Here is an 18,762-nt window from a genome sequence, read left to right as displayed (position 1 = left end):
TTCATTTCTTATACAAAGGCTAAAAGAGCAAATTAACTACTGATATTTATCCAACTACCTATTAAGAATGAAAGTTCATTCTTAACCTTGGGAATTCAAGCTTTTTTGGAGCTTTCCGACTGCTTCACACGCTTTTATCAGGAGTTTGCTCAGTTGTCATATAAACTGACCTGTTGGCATCAGGCTAATACATAACTGTCCAACTAGTTTCATCTGATGGGACCTCACAACATTTGTATCTCTAAGTGGTGTAGTACTTAAGTACAATTTCAACGGCTCAGGATTCCCCAGGAGGAGCAGGTGGAAGTAGTGATAGAGAAATTGTGGGCTACTCTGCTTAGCTTGGCTGATTTTGTGTCCCTGAAAAAGGTTTTTATTCAAAGTGTGTTACGTGTGTTTTTAGTTATACTAATGTCAGTTCTCATTAAACTTGTTTTCAAACTAGCTTAACGAGTTTTTGATAAATGCAAGATGACACCTGTGTGGGTGTGTGTAACTGAAATTCACAATATCAACAATGTGTGTGTGTGCGTGTGCGCGCAGTACCTGATCAGTGTGTTGCTGCTGGAGCCCTCAGGACTGTAGTACAGAACGTTCTCCAGTGACAGAGAGAAGGACAGGCCCTGTGTGTCTGAGATGTAGAGGTGTGTGACGTTGTTCAGGTGGTTCACACACACAAACACTTGGTCCTCTGACGCATCTGCTATGTAGTACTCCTGTTAGGAAAAGCAGGAGAGAGAGAGGGGCTCATCTTTAGTTCACCAACCTACTGTCTGTTTAGACTGAGGACACGACACATGACTGGACACAATGTGAAAAGAATGGATATCACAGTAAATCACGTAAACAATGGACTTGTATACTGCAGTGTAGTGTAGGTAGGTTCTTCCATCCGAATCAGGGCGTCGACTGTGTCACATAGTTTTAGAAATGGGAGCCACGCTGTTCATATGCAGTTGTTTCAAGCTGTTGTCAGAGCTGGGAATGTGATGTGACAATGACTCATCTCTGACTCGAGAATGATCCCATCGCCAAATATATACAAGCTCGTGAACTTGGTGATCATTTGGGGAGCACAATCTTGACGATCAGGGGTCTAACACCTCTAAAACACAAGCTCTAATCCCATTTCTACAAGATACTGTATACCCAAAACAAACTACACAACAAAAGAATCTCAAGGATGAAGGTATTCTTCACCTTGGGAACATTTTGTTGCGATTTTGCGATTGCGAGTTTTGTCCAGTTAAGAATTAAAAGGTGAATCCGATTTGAAAGACTTACACAAACAAGCCTCACAGATAAAATAGAGGTTTAGGATGAGAGTATGAAAATGTTCTTACATGAGGCCCAATGCGTTTTGAAATATCTTACTCTAAGAAATACTGTATGAACAATTTTATTGGCAATTGTGCTGATAGCCAAATAATCTAGCCAAAGTTCTCAAATGTTAAATCCTGTCTATACTCAAGCAGCTGTACAAGACATTCAAAAAAATAATAGAACACAATTGACAAAATTAAGCTTCAAGTCAGAAACTAATGTAATAAAGAATAAACGGACACGATGAATCTAATCAGATAATGGATTACGTTTTTTTGATACTACAGACACATTTCAGTCCAAAAAGGTATTGAAAGTAGATACCCAGCCTGACTTCAACATCAATTTCTCATTCAGTCTACTGATAAGTTCTATACATTCTTCATTTCTGAATTACTGGTGCAGTACATGTGAAAGAGACTCACTGTGATTGGATGTCGGGTCATAAACTGGGCAGCTTTCATTGGCTGGCGGTTGTAGGAGACCCAGAGCTGAACAGATGAAGGTTCATGGCTGCCAAACTGTTTCTGGAGAGGCAGAGGACACAGAGGCAGAGAAGGCACAGTTCATTCAACAACTCATCATTTATGTCAAACCCTTGAACATTTCAGAGGCAGCCAATCTTTGTAACGCACTGTGATTTTTTTTTTTGTTGCTCAGCAGCTCCAACTTGGAATTGATATACATGCTTCATCTGTCACTGCACAAAGAATTCTACGAGTTAGCACAAATCTTGATGACGATTTTTTTATTTTTTTTTTAAAAGAAGACAGTGTTGTCACATCTTGAGTAAAGCTGGACCATGCTGTCCCCAGAGCAGTGAGGTTGTGGTTAAGGACAAGAGACTTTGGTTATCTGGACTGTCCTGATGATGTGCTTCTGTCTTAATATCCCCCGCAGTACAGAGCTCGACAGCGAGTCAGGAAACATTAAACGTCCAGACTTAAGAAGACTTTCCGAGGGTGTGTGTGTGTGTGTGTGTGTGTGTGTGTGTGTGTGTGTGTGTGTGTGTCCGTCGGATATACTTATCCTACTTTATTTGGATTAGTGACTCAGATTTTCATTTGTACCACAACAAATGAACTACCCACCATACATAAGCACAGCGATGACATGATGTATATACTGTATGCATAGTGATACACTGGATAAATGTGATTTTGTGGTTCTAAGAACTTACGCATTATGCCAAATTACGGTCCATTCAAATGTCCAAATTCTATATTAAAAGTTTACAAAAATAATTTATCAATCTAGTGTTTTAGACTGTCATTCAAGTCATTCAGTCTCATCTTGAGCCTTCAACACATATTTTTCATTATCAATAGAAAGGGACAATAGAAAACGGTTTCCTCCAAATCAATCAAAGAAGTGCTCCTTTCAGAGACAGCCCGGCTCCCTAAAGAGGTCGTTTTTATGCCTCTATCATCTACAAAGAGCTAATTTAGTTCAGAGGGGTGTGCAGTTCACGCACATCATGTTACATGATTTCTAGGTCATAAAGGCTCAAATTTTTGAACTCCCACTTTCACTACAGATTGCCTTCTTACTCCTGTATGTCTACAATTACAGTGTAAAAGTATGTTAAAACCTACCTGCCCAAACATTTTTTGTCTGAGATGATTGACCCTCTTTTTCTCTCCGCCGTACTAGATCTTGTCTAGCCACATTAAGTACCGTTTTATCTCCTTTGTATTCTAGTGTAAAGTCATAGCAACAGAAGAAAAGTGTCTGCATTGTAAATAAAACAGCCCTCTGTGCTTATTATGGCTCTACTCTGTACTCCTAATTACCTTGTCCTAACAGTTGACGTACTCTCTACCCTTTCTATTTCCATCTCATCCCTCGCTCTCCCAGCTGTATCTTTATATGTGGCTCAGTTCAAACTAACAGAAAACCAAGGGGCTTCATTACTTTACTTTGGATTAGTTTGGATCACCCTGTTTTAGGCTTTAACAGCAACACCTTCTAGAGTCCATCAGGGGGTTAAACAGAGAAAGATCAGTAGAGAGAAGTCAGACACCGGAATTCACTAAGATACATTGGACATTCACAATTTATTCTAGCTGGGATGTTAATATTAGATTAATATGAAGAGCAGCTCAGCAAATCCCGGTGCTTTCCCGTTTTGGGAACCAACACAGAACTGAATTTCAGAACCTAATTCTACTGATAGATGGTACAGAATGTTATGATACACATTCGATTTTTACTTTAGAAGTGATCCCTATGAGAATGGTTTCTCATGCCACAATACACCAGATGTATGGAAGTCATTTATTACCATTATTATTTACTTTTTTATTATTATTCAAAAAAGTATAAACAGCCATATTATTATGCTGGATAGTTGTGCTGTGATATAGTCTGATTTTAGATTATATACTCTCTCTCTCCCCCCCCCCCTTACTGGGCACCTCCAGTCTCCAGCAGAGCATTTCAGCCTTTTCCATTCAGTCTATCGATTTATCTAGTGTAGAGCCCACATCGACTGTGTGATGTGAAAGCAGAAACTACACTGAGACAAATGGAGGGAAAGGAGAGAGGGACAAATGGAAGTAAAAGTCCAAATGGTATAAAATAATGTAAAACAAACAACAAGATATGCATGTTTCCCTTTGAGATGTAGAGAAAGTTGTCTATTAGACTTAAGAAGAATTTCAAAAACGAACACAGTGGTCAACTATTCCTATCCACTTTAAATCAGAAATAAGATTTTTGTAAATTGCGGGTTTGGAGTTTTGTTCTACTCCTTCACACGTTATACTTTAATCAGGATTTTCAGGTCAGTTTACTTTGTGAGCCCAGAGGGAAAATTTGACAGCAGAATGTCAACTATGTATTTTCACATGCAAGTGGCATGGCGATTATATATTTTTCCACTGAAACCACAGATTGCATTGCAATGGCAACTGTAAGTGAGCCACACATTCCACACTGTGCTCATGTTCTCTCAAACCGATCCTCTCAAAACTCTCAAATCCCTGAAATGAGATGTGGTTCTTAGGTCTCAGATTAACTCAGCCCGGGTGGCAAACAGACACAATCACAGTAGTCTGGAATGCAATACCATATTCTGCATACAATACTGTACACTAAAAATGAACTATGAAATACAAAGTCAGAGTAAAATTGTAAGAAATGTTTGCAACTGATGTTAGACATTCATGCTTCAGATTTTCATCTTCTAATCAAAAACTGTGTTTTCCAGAATGTATATGAACCTCCCTATTAACAAACAAGTGCATCCTTAATATTTTTTTCTGTAACCCACAAGGCCACACAGTGAAAGCTCCAATCCCACACAGTAACCAGCCACAAGGTGACATTTGTTAATGACTGGCCCAGAGGAAGAGCACATGTTCGGTGTTGACATTTTACGATAACGAAAAGGTATCTGCGCTGACACCGAAACAAGCTGTAAATGTCACAGGCCAAATCCTCTGAGGCGAAGTGCCTTCTGCTAATTTCCCCCAATTGCTGTACAGTTGAATCCTATCAGACCTTCATATGCTTTACAGTTCAGACAATGAGGGCCAGATGTACGTACATTTGCGAAAGTAGCGTTATCAGCGCCATGGCCAACCTGCAGAAAGCGCACGCTGTGATACATCATCTTACGTCGTATTTACCAAACCTGCAGTTCATCGGGTAATCAGCGCCTTTTTCCGCCCACTATACTGTAAATTTCGTGCATTTAAAAGCGCAATTGAATGGGCGATGGCAAAGAAATCCTGCTTGATGCGTGTTATTTCGGCATTAGTGGTGGGGAAATGTATGTATTGACTAGTGCGCTGTAGCAAAGCGTCAAGTACTGGTGCTATGATACGGCTGAGTGCATACAGCGATATTCCCTTTGCTGATGCTATGACTGTTTGAAATGATCCTGATGCCAATATTTGTAATGTAGCGATGAGTTTAACAACTGCTGGAATGTGAACGCTGAGTCGGAGATTCAGTGTCATCTTTGATTTCTTCCAGTAACTGTAATATTGCATGGCTGCTTAATCTGTAACGCTTAATGATTTCGTGTTCACTCAACTGAAAAAGTGTGATTCTTGTGGCAAAACTCCTTTCAGCTCGTCTCTTTGACATGTCTTCGTCTTGCTCGGATTACTGCTGCCATTTCACCAGGAGGCATATGCGAGGAAACCCGCTTGCGGCTGGTTTACACCTGATTTTTTTCACAAGCGTTTTTTGTACATACAGCGGAATACATAATTAGGCGCACTTTACGCTACCCTCCCATCTCTTTATGGGAAATTCCTACTTTCCCCTTCACCCTCCTGTGAATGCATATGCATGACACGGAACAGCAATTTACCATTTTCAGTCCCCGCGACAGGCACTCTGCGCTTTCACCTCAGCGCGGCCTGTTTGTACATACCTCGCCATGCTTTTGCGCGCACGTTGCAAAACAAATACGCCTAAAGTGGGCGCAAAAGCGTTAGTACATCTGGCACTGAGACTCTCAGGTGCTTATGTAAATGCATTATGTATAAGTGTTTCTGTTGTGCATGTGGGATTCTTTAAAAAAGACAAATGGATGAAAACAGTCCCCTACCTGTACCGCATCAACACTCCAGCCCAGTCTTGTGAAACAGCAGTTGAGATGCTTTCGTCCCTCCTAGTGCATGGTTTCTCCTCATCCCTGTCTACCTTAACTGTGTATACGTCTGTTTTTGTGGCTCTGCTCTCAGGTATAATCTCAAGGATCTCAGGATTGCCAGGAACAGTCTGAGGTATTCACTAAACTGATTTGTTTAAGGAACTGCAAGTAAGCAAGAGCTTCAGAAGCCACTAGAAAGTATGCTGTGCCTTAATGAAAGGAATCATTCCTCCTCCAATCTCCACTTCCTGTTTTCTTCTCTGTCTGCCCCAGACTTTCTTTGCAGATAATCTGTGATCTAAATGAGAAGGAATATGGCTAATAAATAACTGTGAAGAGAGGGAATGGGCCTTATCAACTTCCCCAGTACATCTACTAAGCCAGTTATCTTCTCCGGGTCTCCTCGATGGGACCAAAGGCTGCGGTCGTTTAGGTCTGATTAGCACTATATTCCTCAGGATCCCTATTGTTAGATAAAACTCTCCATTTCTGGCTCTTTAATTAGCTTAAGCAGCTTGGCACTGCCAAAAGCACTTGTGATATTCCATAATTCTAATCCTATTAGTGCAAGCCAAAAACAGAAGAGGAGAGAAAGTAACTGAGACTAGCTAATGAGCATGGTAAAAAATAAAGATATATAGTCTATATCAACGATGTTTCATTTCCGGGATTGTTCAGGTGCCACTGGAAATTCTGCCGGATGTCTCTCATTTAGGCCTGACGGAATTTTAAACTCCGGTCAATTTATGAGGACTGTGGTTAACTGCTCCTCAGATCTCTGCAGGGTAAATCCAGACAGGTAGCTAGACTATCTGTCCAATCTGAGGTTTCTGTTGCACGACTAAAACAATCTTTGAACGTACACATGTTCCACCAAAACAAGTTCCTTCCAGAGGCTATTTTGCAGAGGCACCGTTAGCGCAGCTCAGGACGATTGTGATTGGTTTAAAGAAATGCCAATAAACCAGAGCACGTTTTTCTCCCATCCCGGAATGCTGTGTGGACTAGTCAGACCTTCCTCCACAGCGCTGTGGAGGAAGGTCTGGCAATGCGAGACTAGTAAGTGGCTAATAGAGCTAATGCTTTGTGACAGGTAAGCGTGTATCTTTTCCATTCCCCTCTTTATACAACCATTTATATCAAAGAGCCAGGGAGAGTGGCTATGCTGATGGCTGCACTGGTCCGTCAGACTAGTCTCATCAGCTCTGTTCAGCTCTGGACGTCATATTCAGAGCTCAGAGAGGTGGGAGGTCAGCAAGCAAACCCTGTTGTTTATCACTGAAACGCTATCTGTATGTATTTTAAAAGGACAAGGCAGGCAATATATATTACTGTCAACAAATCCCATGAAATAACCAAACCCTACAATTCCATTTGTTTGCCTGATAGTCGCACTAAATTGCCATTTTGCTTTCATTCAACACAACATTATTTCGTCAAGTCTACTTACAACAACCTGTACAGCTGTGTCAATCACCTCAACTCTCATTTTTCAGTTACTTTTTCTCTTGGATATAGCTAGCTAGCTTCTCTTAATCCTGACAACACAGCTCTGATTGGTCAACTGGCTTTCCAACACCAGAGTTTTGAATCGGAGCAATTTGAATTGCTGAACAAATGATAAATAAAGGCTGTGAAGGTCTGGACGGAAGCTATGTTAGTCCATCTCTCAATACTTTCTGACTTACCGAGTCCATCTAAGGAACTAAGACCCAAACCCACACATTCCTACTGAAGACATAATAAATGGGTCTAATTTCCAAAAACAGCTGGCCATTGTCGTTTTTAGCAAATATTTCTTCAACAAAACAGTGCATTTGTTGGGGGCTATTTTCAGCTGTGGATTAATACACATTTGGTTCAGCAGGACAGTGTATGTGGGATAGATTGTGCTTGTTCATTTTAATGAAGCAACATGCCATGCATTGCAATGATGTCACTCATTGATGTGTTAATAGTTTGTGGATAACAATGAATTGGTCTTACATTGGGTTTCCTAACAATAAGATTAGATGATTAGATTAGAATGCTAAATATTTAGAACAACACATTTTGCTTGTCTGACGGGACCTTAACATTTCTTTTGATTTCTCAGTAAGAGTTACTATACTGTTTTAACGAAAACCTCTTGTTCTTATTTTTTTGTTGAGAATTATGCTAATGTACACATCGGCAGCTAGCAGATTTTGGTACAATACAGAGAAAATTACTGAAAAAGACAATCAGTCAGAAGGAAAATATATCATATAACAGGAAACTGTGACAGTCTCAACTCACCATACATTTTTCCATGTTGATGGTAAACGATAGTTACGTATTGTAACTCCAGATTCTATGAGTATAGGCGCAGCCCTCTAAGCTACGCTATTGGGTTTATCCCATCGCGCATGCGCAGTAGTGAAGATTTCTTTCCCGCCCTTGCATAGCACGGGCTTTCAACTATGTCTGCATAAACTGTATATAAACAGAGTGGACCCGTTGCTCATCTCCCAACATCAGCTTTTTCTTCAGCTAATGTTACAGGAGCAGGTGGCCCGAATCTTAGAATACTCATAGAATTTGGAGTTACAATACGTAACTATCGTTCTATTTCGTATAAGCTTCGCCCTCGAAGCTACGCTATTGGGTTAGGGCGAAGCTGATGTAGTCAATGCCACCTGCGACACAGAGCCCACAAGCAGAACATAGACTAACTTCTTTCACTAATGCACTGACAGGAGATTGTATCAGATAAACCGTTATTCTGATAAGAGAGCCTTCCATGGTAATGACTTGGCCTAGCTGGCTGCAAGGCCCAAGCCATAAATGTAGGCGTGCATGATTAGTGAGAAAAGTACATGATTGACAAATATGGGGCGCCCGTGTTCCTCCCAGCACCCAGTGCAGGCGGGGTGAGGACAGCAGGGAAAAACACACATGCAACGGCGCATCATTCGTCGTTGAGTGTGGACAGGACCGAGTGAGTCATGGAGGGCCCAGACATATCACGCAGATAGAAACGGATGAATGGGCATGGGGATGCACAGGAGGCCGCTGCGCAGATGTCGGCTACTGTCATGCCTCTGAATAAGGCGGCGGACGCCGATAATGCCCTCGTAGAATGTGCTCGGATGCCCTGGCGGTGCTCCGCCCCCTCCGCATTATAAGCCTGGATGATAGCCTCGCACAGCCAGTGAGTCAGACGCCGTTTTGAAAGGGCCGCTCCTTGGGAGTGTTCCCTATAATGTACAAACAGCTGCTGTGTCTGCCTTATGTCCGCCGTGCGTAAAACGTACTGTGATAACGCACGCACCGGACACAAACAGCGAAAAGCTTCCTCCGCATCGTTGTTATGAGGCGGGGGGAAAAACCCTTCGAGGGAAAACACTCTAGACCGAAAGGAATTTGTCAGAACTTTCGGTGTGAATGAGGGGTTAGGCTGTAAGGTGGCTGCGTTTCCGTCCCCTCTAATGAGAGGCAGGACGGCGAGACTGACAGCGCACATAAGTCGCTCACTCTCTTGGCTGATGTCAGGGCAAGGAAACAACCTGAGAGAGGCTTGTGCCAGAGGCTCGAAAGGAGGCTTCCCCAAAGCTCGAAGAACCAGGGCTAGATCCCACTGGGGTGTGAGAGAGCGCACGGCGGGTTTCTGACACCTGACCCCTTTCAGAAAACGCTTCACCAGGGGGTGCGCAAAAACCGTCCTCTCTCCATAGCCTTCGTGGCAGGACGAGATAGCTGCCGCGTAGGCTTTGACTATAGACGGCGCTAAATCATTATCCACCAATGTTTTGAGATAAGTTAACACGAGAGGCAGGGGACACGATATGGGGTCCGTACCCTTCTCAGGAGTTTCTCGTTCCTGGATAGTTCTAGGGAGGCGAGAGATCATAGGGACCAGGGGGATAAGCGTATAGGAGGGTTCTGGGCCAGGGATGGTGGGAGAAGGCGTCTACACCGAGGGGTGGATCGTCCCATGCGCTCAAGGAAAACCAGAGAGCGCACTGTGTGTTCTCTCGTGAGGCGAACAGATCCACCTCCACTTTCCCGATCCTGCTCCACAGCTTCTGAACAATAGAGGGATTCAATTTCCACTCGTTGTGAGAGGGCCCTCCCCTCGACATTAGGTCCGCCGCCCGGTTCAGGACCCCGGGGATGGATAGACTGCTTTGAGGGACAACAGATGACTGTGGGCCCACAGCAGGAGGCTCCTGGCTATTTCCAATAGCCAGGCCGAGTGCACGCCGCCTTAACGGTTTAAGAACGCTGCTGCTGTAACATTGTCTGTCCGTACGACAACATGTCTCCCTACTATCACTGGAGCGAAGTGTTTTAGAACCTTCAGCACCGTGGACAGCTCCAGGCAGTTTATGTGTGAGAGAGGGGGAGGAGCCAGAATGAGCAAATCGTCCAGATAAAACAGCACTCAGACGCCTTTTTTCCGCAACGGCTGAAGTGCCGTCTCCATGCACTTGGAAAAATGTGCGGGGGGGCCAGTGAGTACCTGAACGGTAGTCGGTTGTACTGGAAATGGGCCCCTTGGAAAAAGAAGTGCATGAATTTCCTGTGTCTGCGAATAATTTGGATGTGAAAGTATGCGTCTTTCAGATCCACAGATGTAAACCACTCGTTGTGGCGGACACATTCCAACACATGTCTGACAGTCAGCATGTGGAATGGGCGCTCCATGATTCATCGGTTGAATTGAGACAGGTTGAGAATGGGGCGCAACCCGCCTGACTTTTTTTGGAGTGAGAAAGTAGCGGGAGTAAAATCCCTCGTTCTCCTCCCCCGGAGGAACGCGGGAAATTGCCCCTTTTGACAGTAGCTCCCCTAGCTCTGTCATCATGGCATCTGACTTTGCCTGGGATGACACGGTTGTCTCCAATACGCCCGCAAAGCGAAGCGGGGGGGAGGCGAACTGAAGTGTGTAGCCCCGTGTTATCAGCTTTGACATCCATGAGTCCATGTGTGTCAGCCTGATCCATGCTGTGCTATGCTCAGAGCGGGCACGCGCATGGCTGTGTGTTGTTTACAGACATGGCCAGCAAGGAGCGCAGAGCCCATTCCACCGCTGGGCGAGACGTGAGATCGTGACGCCCAGCCCATGGTAGGGCTCTGTCGAAAGGGCGGCGGCCGGTCACCGCCGTGAGGGGCGGGCGCGGCTACCGGGTCATTGTCTTCCTCGTCCCGCCGGCATGGCCGGGGGGAGAGGGATGACTGAGCGGCACTGTTCATAGTGAATGAGCATTCGCTCCCGCTATCTGCATAGTAAGAGAGCGGTGAAGCTCCGTGTGCAGCAGTGTGCTGGTGTGCGCTTGTGTGGGGAACGACTGTCATGTTGTCAGCGCACTGTTCAGTGGGAACAAGGGCTGCTTGGTTGAGGGAAAACTGCTCTTTAGATGGGTGGGAGTGGCCCTTAAAAGGGCCGTTGTGTTTCCAGCTCTCAACCATATGGGGACAGACGTTCCCCGCGCCCCTGCAAATGGGACGTGGCTGTCTGTAGGCGGGGCCCAAATAGTCCATCAGGAGTTATGGGGCCGTACAGAAGCTCGCGTCTGAGGTCAGTGGGTAGCTGTGTCATGTGGAGCCAGATGTTTCGCTGGGCCACAGTCTGCCACGCCATGACTTTGGACAACGCCCCACCGTCTACGCCGTGGTCAGGGTGAGGATCGCAGTCATAGCTTTGCCAATCTCCGTGGCTAGCTCTGGAGGAAGAGCTCCCGGAGTAATGGCCATGGCGGAGGCTAGCAAAGCTATATTGTTCTGTGCCACGAGACCCTAGGCCAGTCAGTGACCTGAGCACATATCTGATCCTGGGGCGAAGGAGGCGTGGGCTTCCGGTGGCCAAAAAAAGTGGCCTTCGGAAGCAGGATGGACGCCAGGCTCTGCTCCAGGGGGAGTACCGAGGGAAGTCTACTTCTGTGTCGCCTTGAACCCGAGTAAACGGGGCGTAGCGAAAGACGGGAGCCTTCAGTTTCCCGGGCTTCTTCCACAAACGGCCGAAGCTCCATGAAGCGGCCAGAGTGGAGCCCGTGAGGAGGGCGGCTCCTGAGCGTAAACATCGAGACCTCTTGAGCGGGGGCTGGAAGCTCAGCCAGGAGCGCTATGCCTCTCTGGTCTGCCGCCTTTTTGATGATCTCCAGCAGATCCAAGAAGAGAGTCTTAGCGGTGGAGGGTGGAGCCGCCTGAGACAGAGGGGAAGACCGCCAGAGCGGTGCCCTTGGCCATTCCGGAGATGCGGAGAGCCGCAATGGGAGGGCATGGATCCCCGTTTCGAGGTCCAGTTCTCCCAAGGGGGAGGAGGGACAGCCGGTGACGGAGGCGTTATCCGAGGGAATCGAGCCATCTGACTCGCGCTCATCGACAAAGCCTTCCTCCGGCGGATCCAGGGTGTTGACGGATTGCCGTCTGTCTGCCCAGCTGCCATCCCCTTCCCCGCTAGCCTGACACTCCAGAAAAGCTTCCGCCCGCCGGTTAAGCTCTTTAGATGGCAGGCGGGCGCAGAACTGGCAAGGAGGCGTTGGGGGTGAGAGCCAGGCCAGCGTGAGCGGCGCCAAGGCAGGTCTCGCAGCGGGGATGGAGGTCCGGCGGCAGGATATACCCGGTCCGGCAGGTGGGGCAGAGACGAACACTGCTGGAAGTCGAGCTTGTCTTCATACTGCTAGCTTGAAGAAAAAGAATGGGAGATGAGCAACGGGTCCGCTCTGTTTATATACAGTTTCTGCGGACGTAGTTGAAAGCCCGTGCTACGCAAGGGCGGGAAAGAAATCTTCACTACTGCGCATGCACGAAGGGATAAATCCAATAGCGTAGCTTAGAGGGCAAAGCCTATACAAAATAGAACCACTGCAGAGCAGTACCACTTAAAAAAAACAGTATGCATGCACTCATCAATAACCATCTCTCATTTTTATGTCTCTGAGCTGCAACATTAAACACTCTGAGCTTCTCTGGATATCAGTAATGTTTAGTGTTCCCACCTGACTTACTTAATCACATGCAGCACTGATGAGTTGGTCTAGAAACGAGTGTATCTGAGGAAACACTACAGAAAGAAAACCCTAAACAAACAGGCCAAGTGTTAGCAGTATTATTTTGCCCTCTTGTGCTCAAAGCCTCTCTGTCTTTTCCATGTCAGCAAGCCCCAGATGAATCAGTATTACGTCACAGACTAATTTGAGAAGGTTTTGTTCTCCAGTCTACATACACTTTTGGATTTGATATGAGAAAAACATAGAAAGTGAACTTTGAGTTTATTATTTACAGATTATTTGGTCAAACTATAAACTGAATGTCTGTCTCACAGTGTGTACAGAGTTTTGATGATGCTTGCATCCCTCAAAACTAACTTTTGACTGCATCATAACTGAAAGCAGCACCAAAAACTAGTGCTGATATCAGCCTCCAAAGCTGTATAAAAAATGTACTTACTGTACAACAACATCCTGTTTTGAAATAGTTTAAGCTTATGCACAACTTTACAACTTCCTGAATCTGATAGTCACTTAAAACCCACAGCTGCTACATCTGATAGTGCAAACATGCATTTATCTGAGAACATTTAGTGGTGACTGCTATGTAGTTGTACTTATGGAAATGATGACAAATAGCTGGTAAGTCACGTCTGACAGTTGAAACTGAAGATATCTGAAACAACTTTCAGTCAATATATCCCAGCCTCCCCTTTGGGTGCTGAGCTAACGTTATATTTTCACTAGTCTTGCATTGCCAGACCTATCTCCACAGCGCTGCCCTTCCACAAATACATTACAGGATAGGAGAAAAAAAAAACGCTCTGGGTTGTTTGCATTTCTTTAATCCAATCACTATTGTTTTGGGCGGCCCCAAGCTCCAGTCACGGAGACGGTGGCTCTGCAATCTAGTCTCGGGAAGGAACTTGTTAAGGTGGAACATTTGCACCCCGCAAAAGAAAACGCCCCATACAATTTTAAATGAAGTTAACTGCTCACCCAATACAGTAACGTGTATCGCCGTGTGTATTTTGTCCATAGCGATCCCTGCCAATCAGTCCCAAAATGTCCCAGTTACATAGTAAATGCCATAAACATATTCTTTGTAAATCTTTACAATCTTTACCCAAAAGAACCAAGCAGGCCTGCCTTGTTGCACAATCCAAACTTTCTTCAAAACATGCCATTTTCAGCGTGTAGCTTGCTAGCTCGAAGTTTGTTGTTGTTTCCCGTAGAGAACGGAGTTAGACAACTGCAGTACACATTGCCGAAATGAACTGTCGCCGATCCAGACTATCATTTCACAGACTGACAAGTTGCTGCTCAGCTTTGAATACTCCAGAGATCTCAATTAAGGTGATTAAGATATAAATTACAGCCAAGCAGGCCATTTAAAGTCTGTATTTCGTAGCACAGTGGTGGTCAAAAGGAAATATAAAACCCTGAAATTAGTAATTTAGTGTAACTGAGGGATTCTCACTAAAACAATTCTGTCGGTCAGTACTCGACTGCTATAGCAAGGCAAAACAAAGCACAAGGCTAAAAAGCTAACGCTATCTTGTTGGCTCATCCCCCTGTTGGTCTTTTTGAACAAGAAAAAGTCACAATCTTTACTTTTTAAATATCAAAACAGTTTCCAACTCTAACAAGCCATCTTTGGTTGAGTTTGGTTAACTCACAAAATAAATGCTGATACATTGTGTAAATGGGTAATAATAAAGGGCCCAAAGAGGAAGCCATTGTGTCTGGCTCAAATCCCTAACATGCCTCTTTTCCCAACATCTTGCTTCACATTCTGAGCAGTCAACAAAACCACACACCACACTTAGCAACACTTTGAGGTTAACCTCTGTGTCTTATTGGACCATAATAGTAATTGGAAATGAGGTGTACTCGTTAGTTTTGACCATGTCACTTATTAAGGCTGCTGTATATTTCTACTAAGTCATTAACCCAGCACTAAACACTGCCTGCCTGCTGTGTACACAATACATTGCACCATATCCAACAGATGGAAACACATTTACAGTAGTATATAGATAGATAACTTTCTTTGTTGTTATTTGATATGTTATTTGCAAATAGTAGAGCAGATAGCGAACAGGTTCTAGTCATTCAAATCATTGTATATTTAGCGTAGTATTACTTTACAACTAACAGTTTCTGAAACACTGCAGCCCACGCCGATATGTGACGCGGAGGAAAGCAAAATCTGTCCGCGGCAGCCTGTGAAACTAAGGGACGAGATGAGATCCAAATCATTTTCACCATCTGTTCCGCTGCCTGTTTGTCTGCTGCCTAACTGAAGCTTCCCCGACACAAACACTGGAGACTAACACTGACAAACATACAGCGCTTCACATTACCGGCAGCCAAATATTGATCTGACGTCTGTTGTACTCAGCACATTATGCTGAGGTGGGAAACTGGCTGCTCACTACATTGCTTTACTATGCTGTATTACAATGTAGGCTTGTAAAAATCTATGCGATGCACAGTAGGAACTGGCTACTGTCAATTGTTAGAATTCATTTCTGTCTATTGGTGTCTGGTACAGTTTAAACAAAGGGGGAATGCTATTGGGGGGACTACACAACAACAAAAAAACTACCAGGGTAATTAGGGTTGACTTAACAAAGTAAATGAAAAAAGCAACACCCTTTCTTTTTTATTTTCTCCAAAGCTCACAGTCATTACTTTTTAGCTTACAATGTCGTAGAAAAGTAGAAAAGACCACACTGGACCAAGCTCCTTCCATCAGTATTCAGGAGGTATAGAATTCCTGCAGTTCATTTTAAGACAGTTTTTAATGTACAGGATTCCTGAGAAGTTAGTTGGATTTAAACAGCATGTCTTATGTTGTTAAAAAAATAAAATCACTCTTATTCGCTTTCTCGCTTTCATCTCAATGACAGCAAATAATGTATTTCCCAAAATATATGACTATTCCTTTTAGGCTCACAGTCTAGGACTTAATACCTTTTACTATGCGCCTAAATCCCAAAATGAAGCGTACAACAGTCCAAAAAGCCAAAGGTACTCCATTTACAATGATACAAAACTTGAAGGAAAAAAACACGCGAGCATTTGAAAGTGATATTCTGTCTATTGACTGGTCAATTAATCAGCTAATTGTTTCAGCTCAATTTGAACCTTTAATAAAGATCACCACCATTAGGCTATACAATGTGTAATGTGCTAGAAAAAAAAAGCAGGGTTTGAGCTCAAAGATAACACAATGGCAAGACACCCTACCCTGCCAAGTTTAATAAATGAAGATCATTAACTAGACATGTTCAAACCGTTGAGTGTTCAGCTGCCCCTCCCCCAGCTCTCTTACCCGTGTGGTGGTGGCGAACAGGTACTTGTCCCGGAGCTGGAAGCTGTCGACCTGCTCCAGGATCACTGTGCGGTTCTGTTCACTCTGGAAAAAGTCGGTGCTGCTGAGTATAGTGGAGACACCCTGGGGCTCGTGTCTCTGGACCAGCACTCTGGTGGCGGGGTCGTAGGGCTCCACACCCCTGTGATGAGGGAGAAGCGAGTGGGAGGAAAGCAACAGGGGTGACAGAGAGTGGATTGGAGGGAAGGAAGTTTTGAGGGGTAGAGAAAGAAAGGGCATGTGAGGGAGGAAGGATAAAGATGGGCGAACACGAGAACTATTTTGTTAGCAGAATCTTCCTGAAATAACATACATAGTCGTCATGGATGCCAAACCATTTTAGTTTTCTTGCAAACTTATATCAAAATCCTATAACTTTTTTCGAAACACAGTATTTTAAAGTAGACAGACAATGTTAGATGACCAACAGGTGAAGCACTTCTACAGCTCGGATCAGCATTAAACTCTCCCGGTTGAGTACAAAAAGATTAACAACTGTGTTCGAAAAAAATCTGGTTCTTTGATAAAAGGTTGAAGGTACAATCCTGTGTATATACTTAAAACTTTAAGGTAAACATTAACTATGACACCCAAGGGGCATTTTGGCAGGAAATATCTAATCACAGAACTTAAAATTCTGTTACTGTTCTTGGTAGATTACTTTGTAACTTGAACAGCGTGACGCTACTGTTTACATCTCCCTCACACTCCTACCAACGCAGTATCCTGTGTATTTCTAATGCAGTGCCGGTTTCAGTTTAATTGCCCGCTAGGGTAAAAAAAAGTCCCACTCTGGGTCCTTTGAGGCTGTTCTGCTCCATTCTGATTTAAGTTATCATTTAAGCGTGGAGAACTTTACACTTTTAAAATCTTCTGAGCTGTCAGTCTGAAAAACATGTGCTTAATTCACCGCCTAAAATAACTGAACTATTCTGGCTTTCACTGAGCTGTTTCTGAGGCTTTTCAATTTCACAAAGAATCCTTGTCATTTGGTGGTATAAACAGTGGCAAAATAAATAAAAACAAGAATAAATGCCAGTACAAAATAGAGCCTATCAGCATGTTCAAACTATTTGTGGCCACAAGTGTGTTCCAAAACCGTGGCATGGAGAGTCAGCCAGAATGAATGGAGGAGGTTCACTGGGTCTTATCGTCTGCCTTCCAAATCAGTGTGTTTTCCTCCAGGGTCTTAAGAGCTAAACAGAGAGAGCAGTGTCTCGGCTCGGCTCTGCCTCTGTGGCATTCTTTCAAAAGGTCCCTGTTCAACTGATGGACACTGTCTGGACTGAGACTGCATGGAGGGCTATTCGCAGTCTGTCTCCGTCACTTCCATTAAACACTTCCTAGACGCAACCCTCCCTTTTCTGCCAGTTCTGTTTGTCACTCAATTAGGAGTTTCCCTTAAATGTTTCTGAAGGAAACTACACCCCTTTTTAGAGTGAACTGTCAACCGCCAAGTTTTTTATTAACGTGACTATTTCAGGCCAAACTTTCTGTCAAATGGCTTCTTATATGCAATGAAACAAAAATATGCAACGAAACAAGCCATCATAAATGAGGTGAACACCTCAGACCCAATTATTTATTTAATTAAACATTCATATTTTTATTAAGTCAATAAGGCTGACACTGTTAAGAGTTTGATTTAACAAAAAAGTTATTCTGTTTATGCAACGCAACCCACATAGCCCAATCCTAAACTGCACTGTAGAATTAACGTTGTTTGGTTGTATTTGCGGTGCCTCCTTTGCCTCACTGGACTGGCAAGGTAACGTGACAAGCTAAAAACACAGTAACGCAGTTAAGAAGTCAGCAAAGCCTAACCTTTATGGACAATTTAATTAAGAATATCTATGGTATTGAATCCAAAACGGTCCACACTTCTCTGAACGGACACAATTATCATGGCTTGCTTGATTTCTCCAAATTTGGTTAACACGAATTACAACAAAAGCCTAGTTTACTTATATCAAAGTGACAAGACTCGACCCGTTACACATAAACTGTGGTATTTGATTAGAACATTACAGACTCATTTGTTTCCCCACAATTTGTACAGTAATGTAATAAGGTTTTGAATAAAAAGCAACAGCCCTCTTAGTCAACATGTCAATTGGTCTGTTTTACTAAACAAAAAAGCCTTCACAAGTCTATGTGGACTTACAAAGGCATATTTGCTCTTTTCCTTTCTTGAATAGTGACATTTAGTCATTCCAATATCATGTGTTTTCTTGTTAACCTTACATTACGGCTCTGCCCCATCTTTTTTTCACTGTTCCGTTTGTTTCTCTCAGTGCATTTAAAATCACTCTGTCTACAGGATTTGTCTGTAATTCATATGGAAAAAGAGATTGTACTTGTCATTGTATGCACAGAGGATTTTACTCAGTTTGTTTCCTAGCAGGGAGATCAGAGGATTAGGAGTTGGGTGGGGGACTGACCCCATCACATTGGGTTGGTTTTAAACGCATCCAGCAGCAGGCGGAGAGTCATGCTTT

The 18,762-nt window shown here is 43.8% G+C and overlaps 1 protein-coding gene across 2 annotated transcripts in view; it reads right to left on the bottom strand.

The window, feature by feature from the left end:
* Positions 1-18,762, bottom strand: part of sorl1 (sortilin-related receptor, L(DLR class) A repeats containing) — an 89,957-nt gene that overhangs the window by 37,510 nt on the left and 33,685 nt on the right. For both annotated transcript variants that reach the window (XM_078246877.1, XM_078246878.1), the window contains exons 6-8: positions 16,226-16,406; positions 1,749-1,850; positions 547-716 (exon numbers count right to left, since the gene is read on the bottom strand). In XM_078246877.1, the coding sequence (XP_078103003.1) occupies positions 547-716; positions 1,749-1,850; positions 16,226-16,406 (453 nt within the window). The remainder of the gene's footprint in view (positions 1-546; positions 717-1,748; positions 1,851-16,225; positions 16,407-18,762) is intronic.

The sequence above is a fragment of the Sander vitreus genome, chromosome 3 (assembly GCF_031162955.1).
Source record: "Sander vitreus isolate 19-12246 chromosome 3, sanVit1, whole genome shotgun sequence".
Taxonomy (NCBI): Eukaryota; Metazoa; Chordata; class Actinopteri; order Perciformes; family Percidae; genus Sander; species Sander vitreus.
This window is presented reverse-complemented; position numbering and strand designations above follow the sequence as displayed.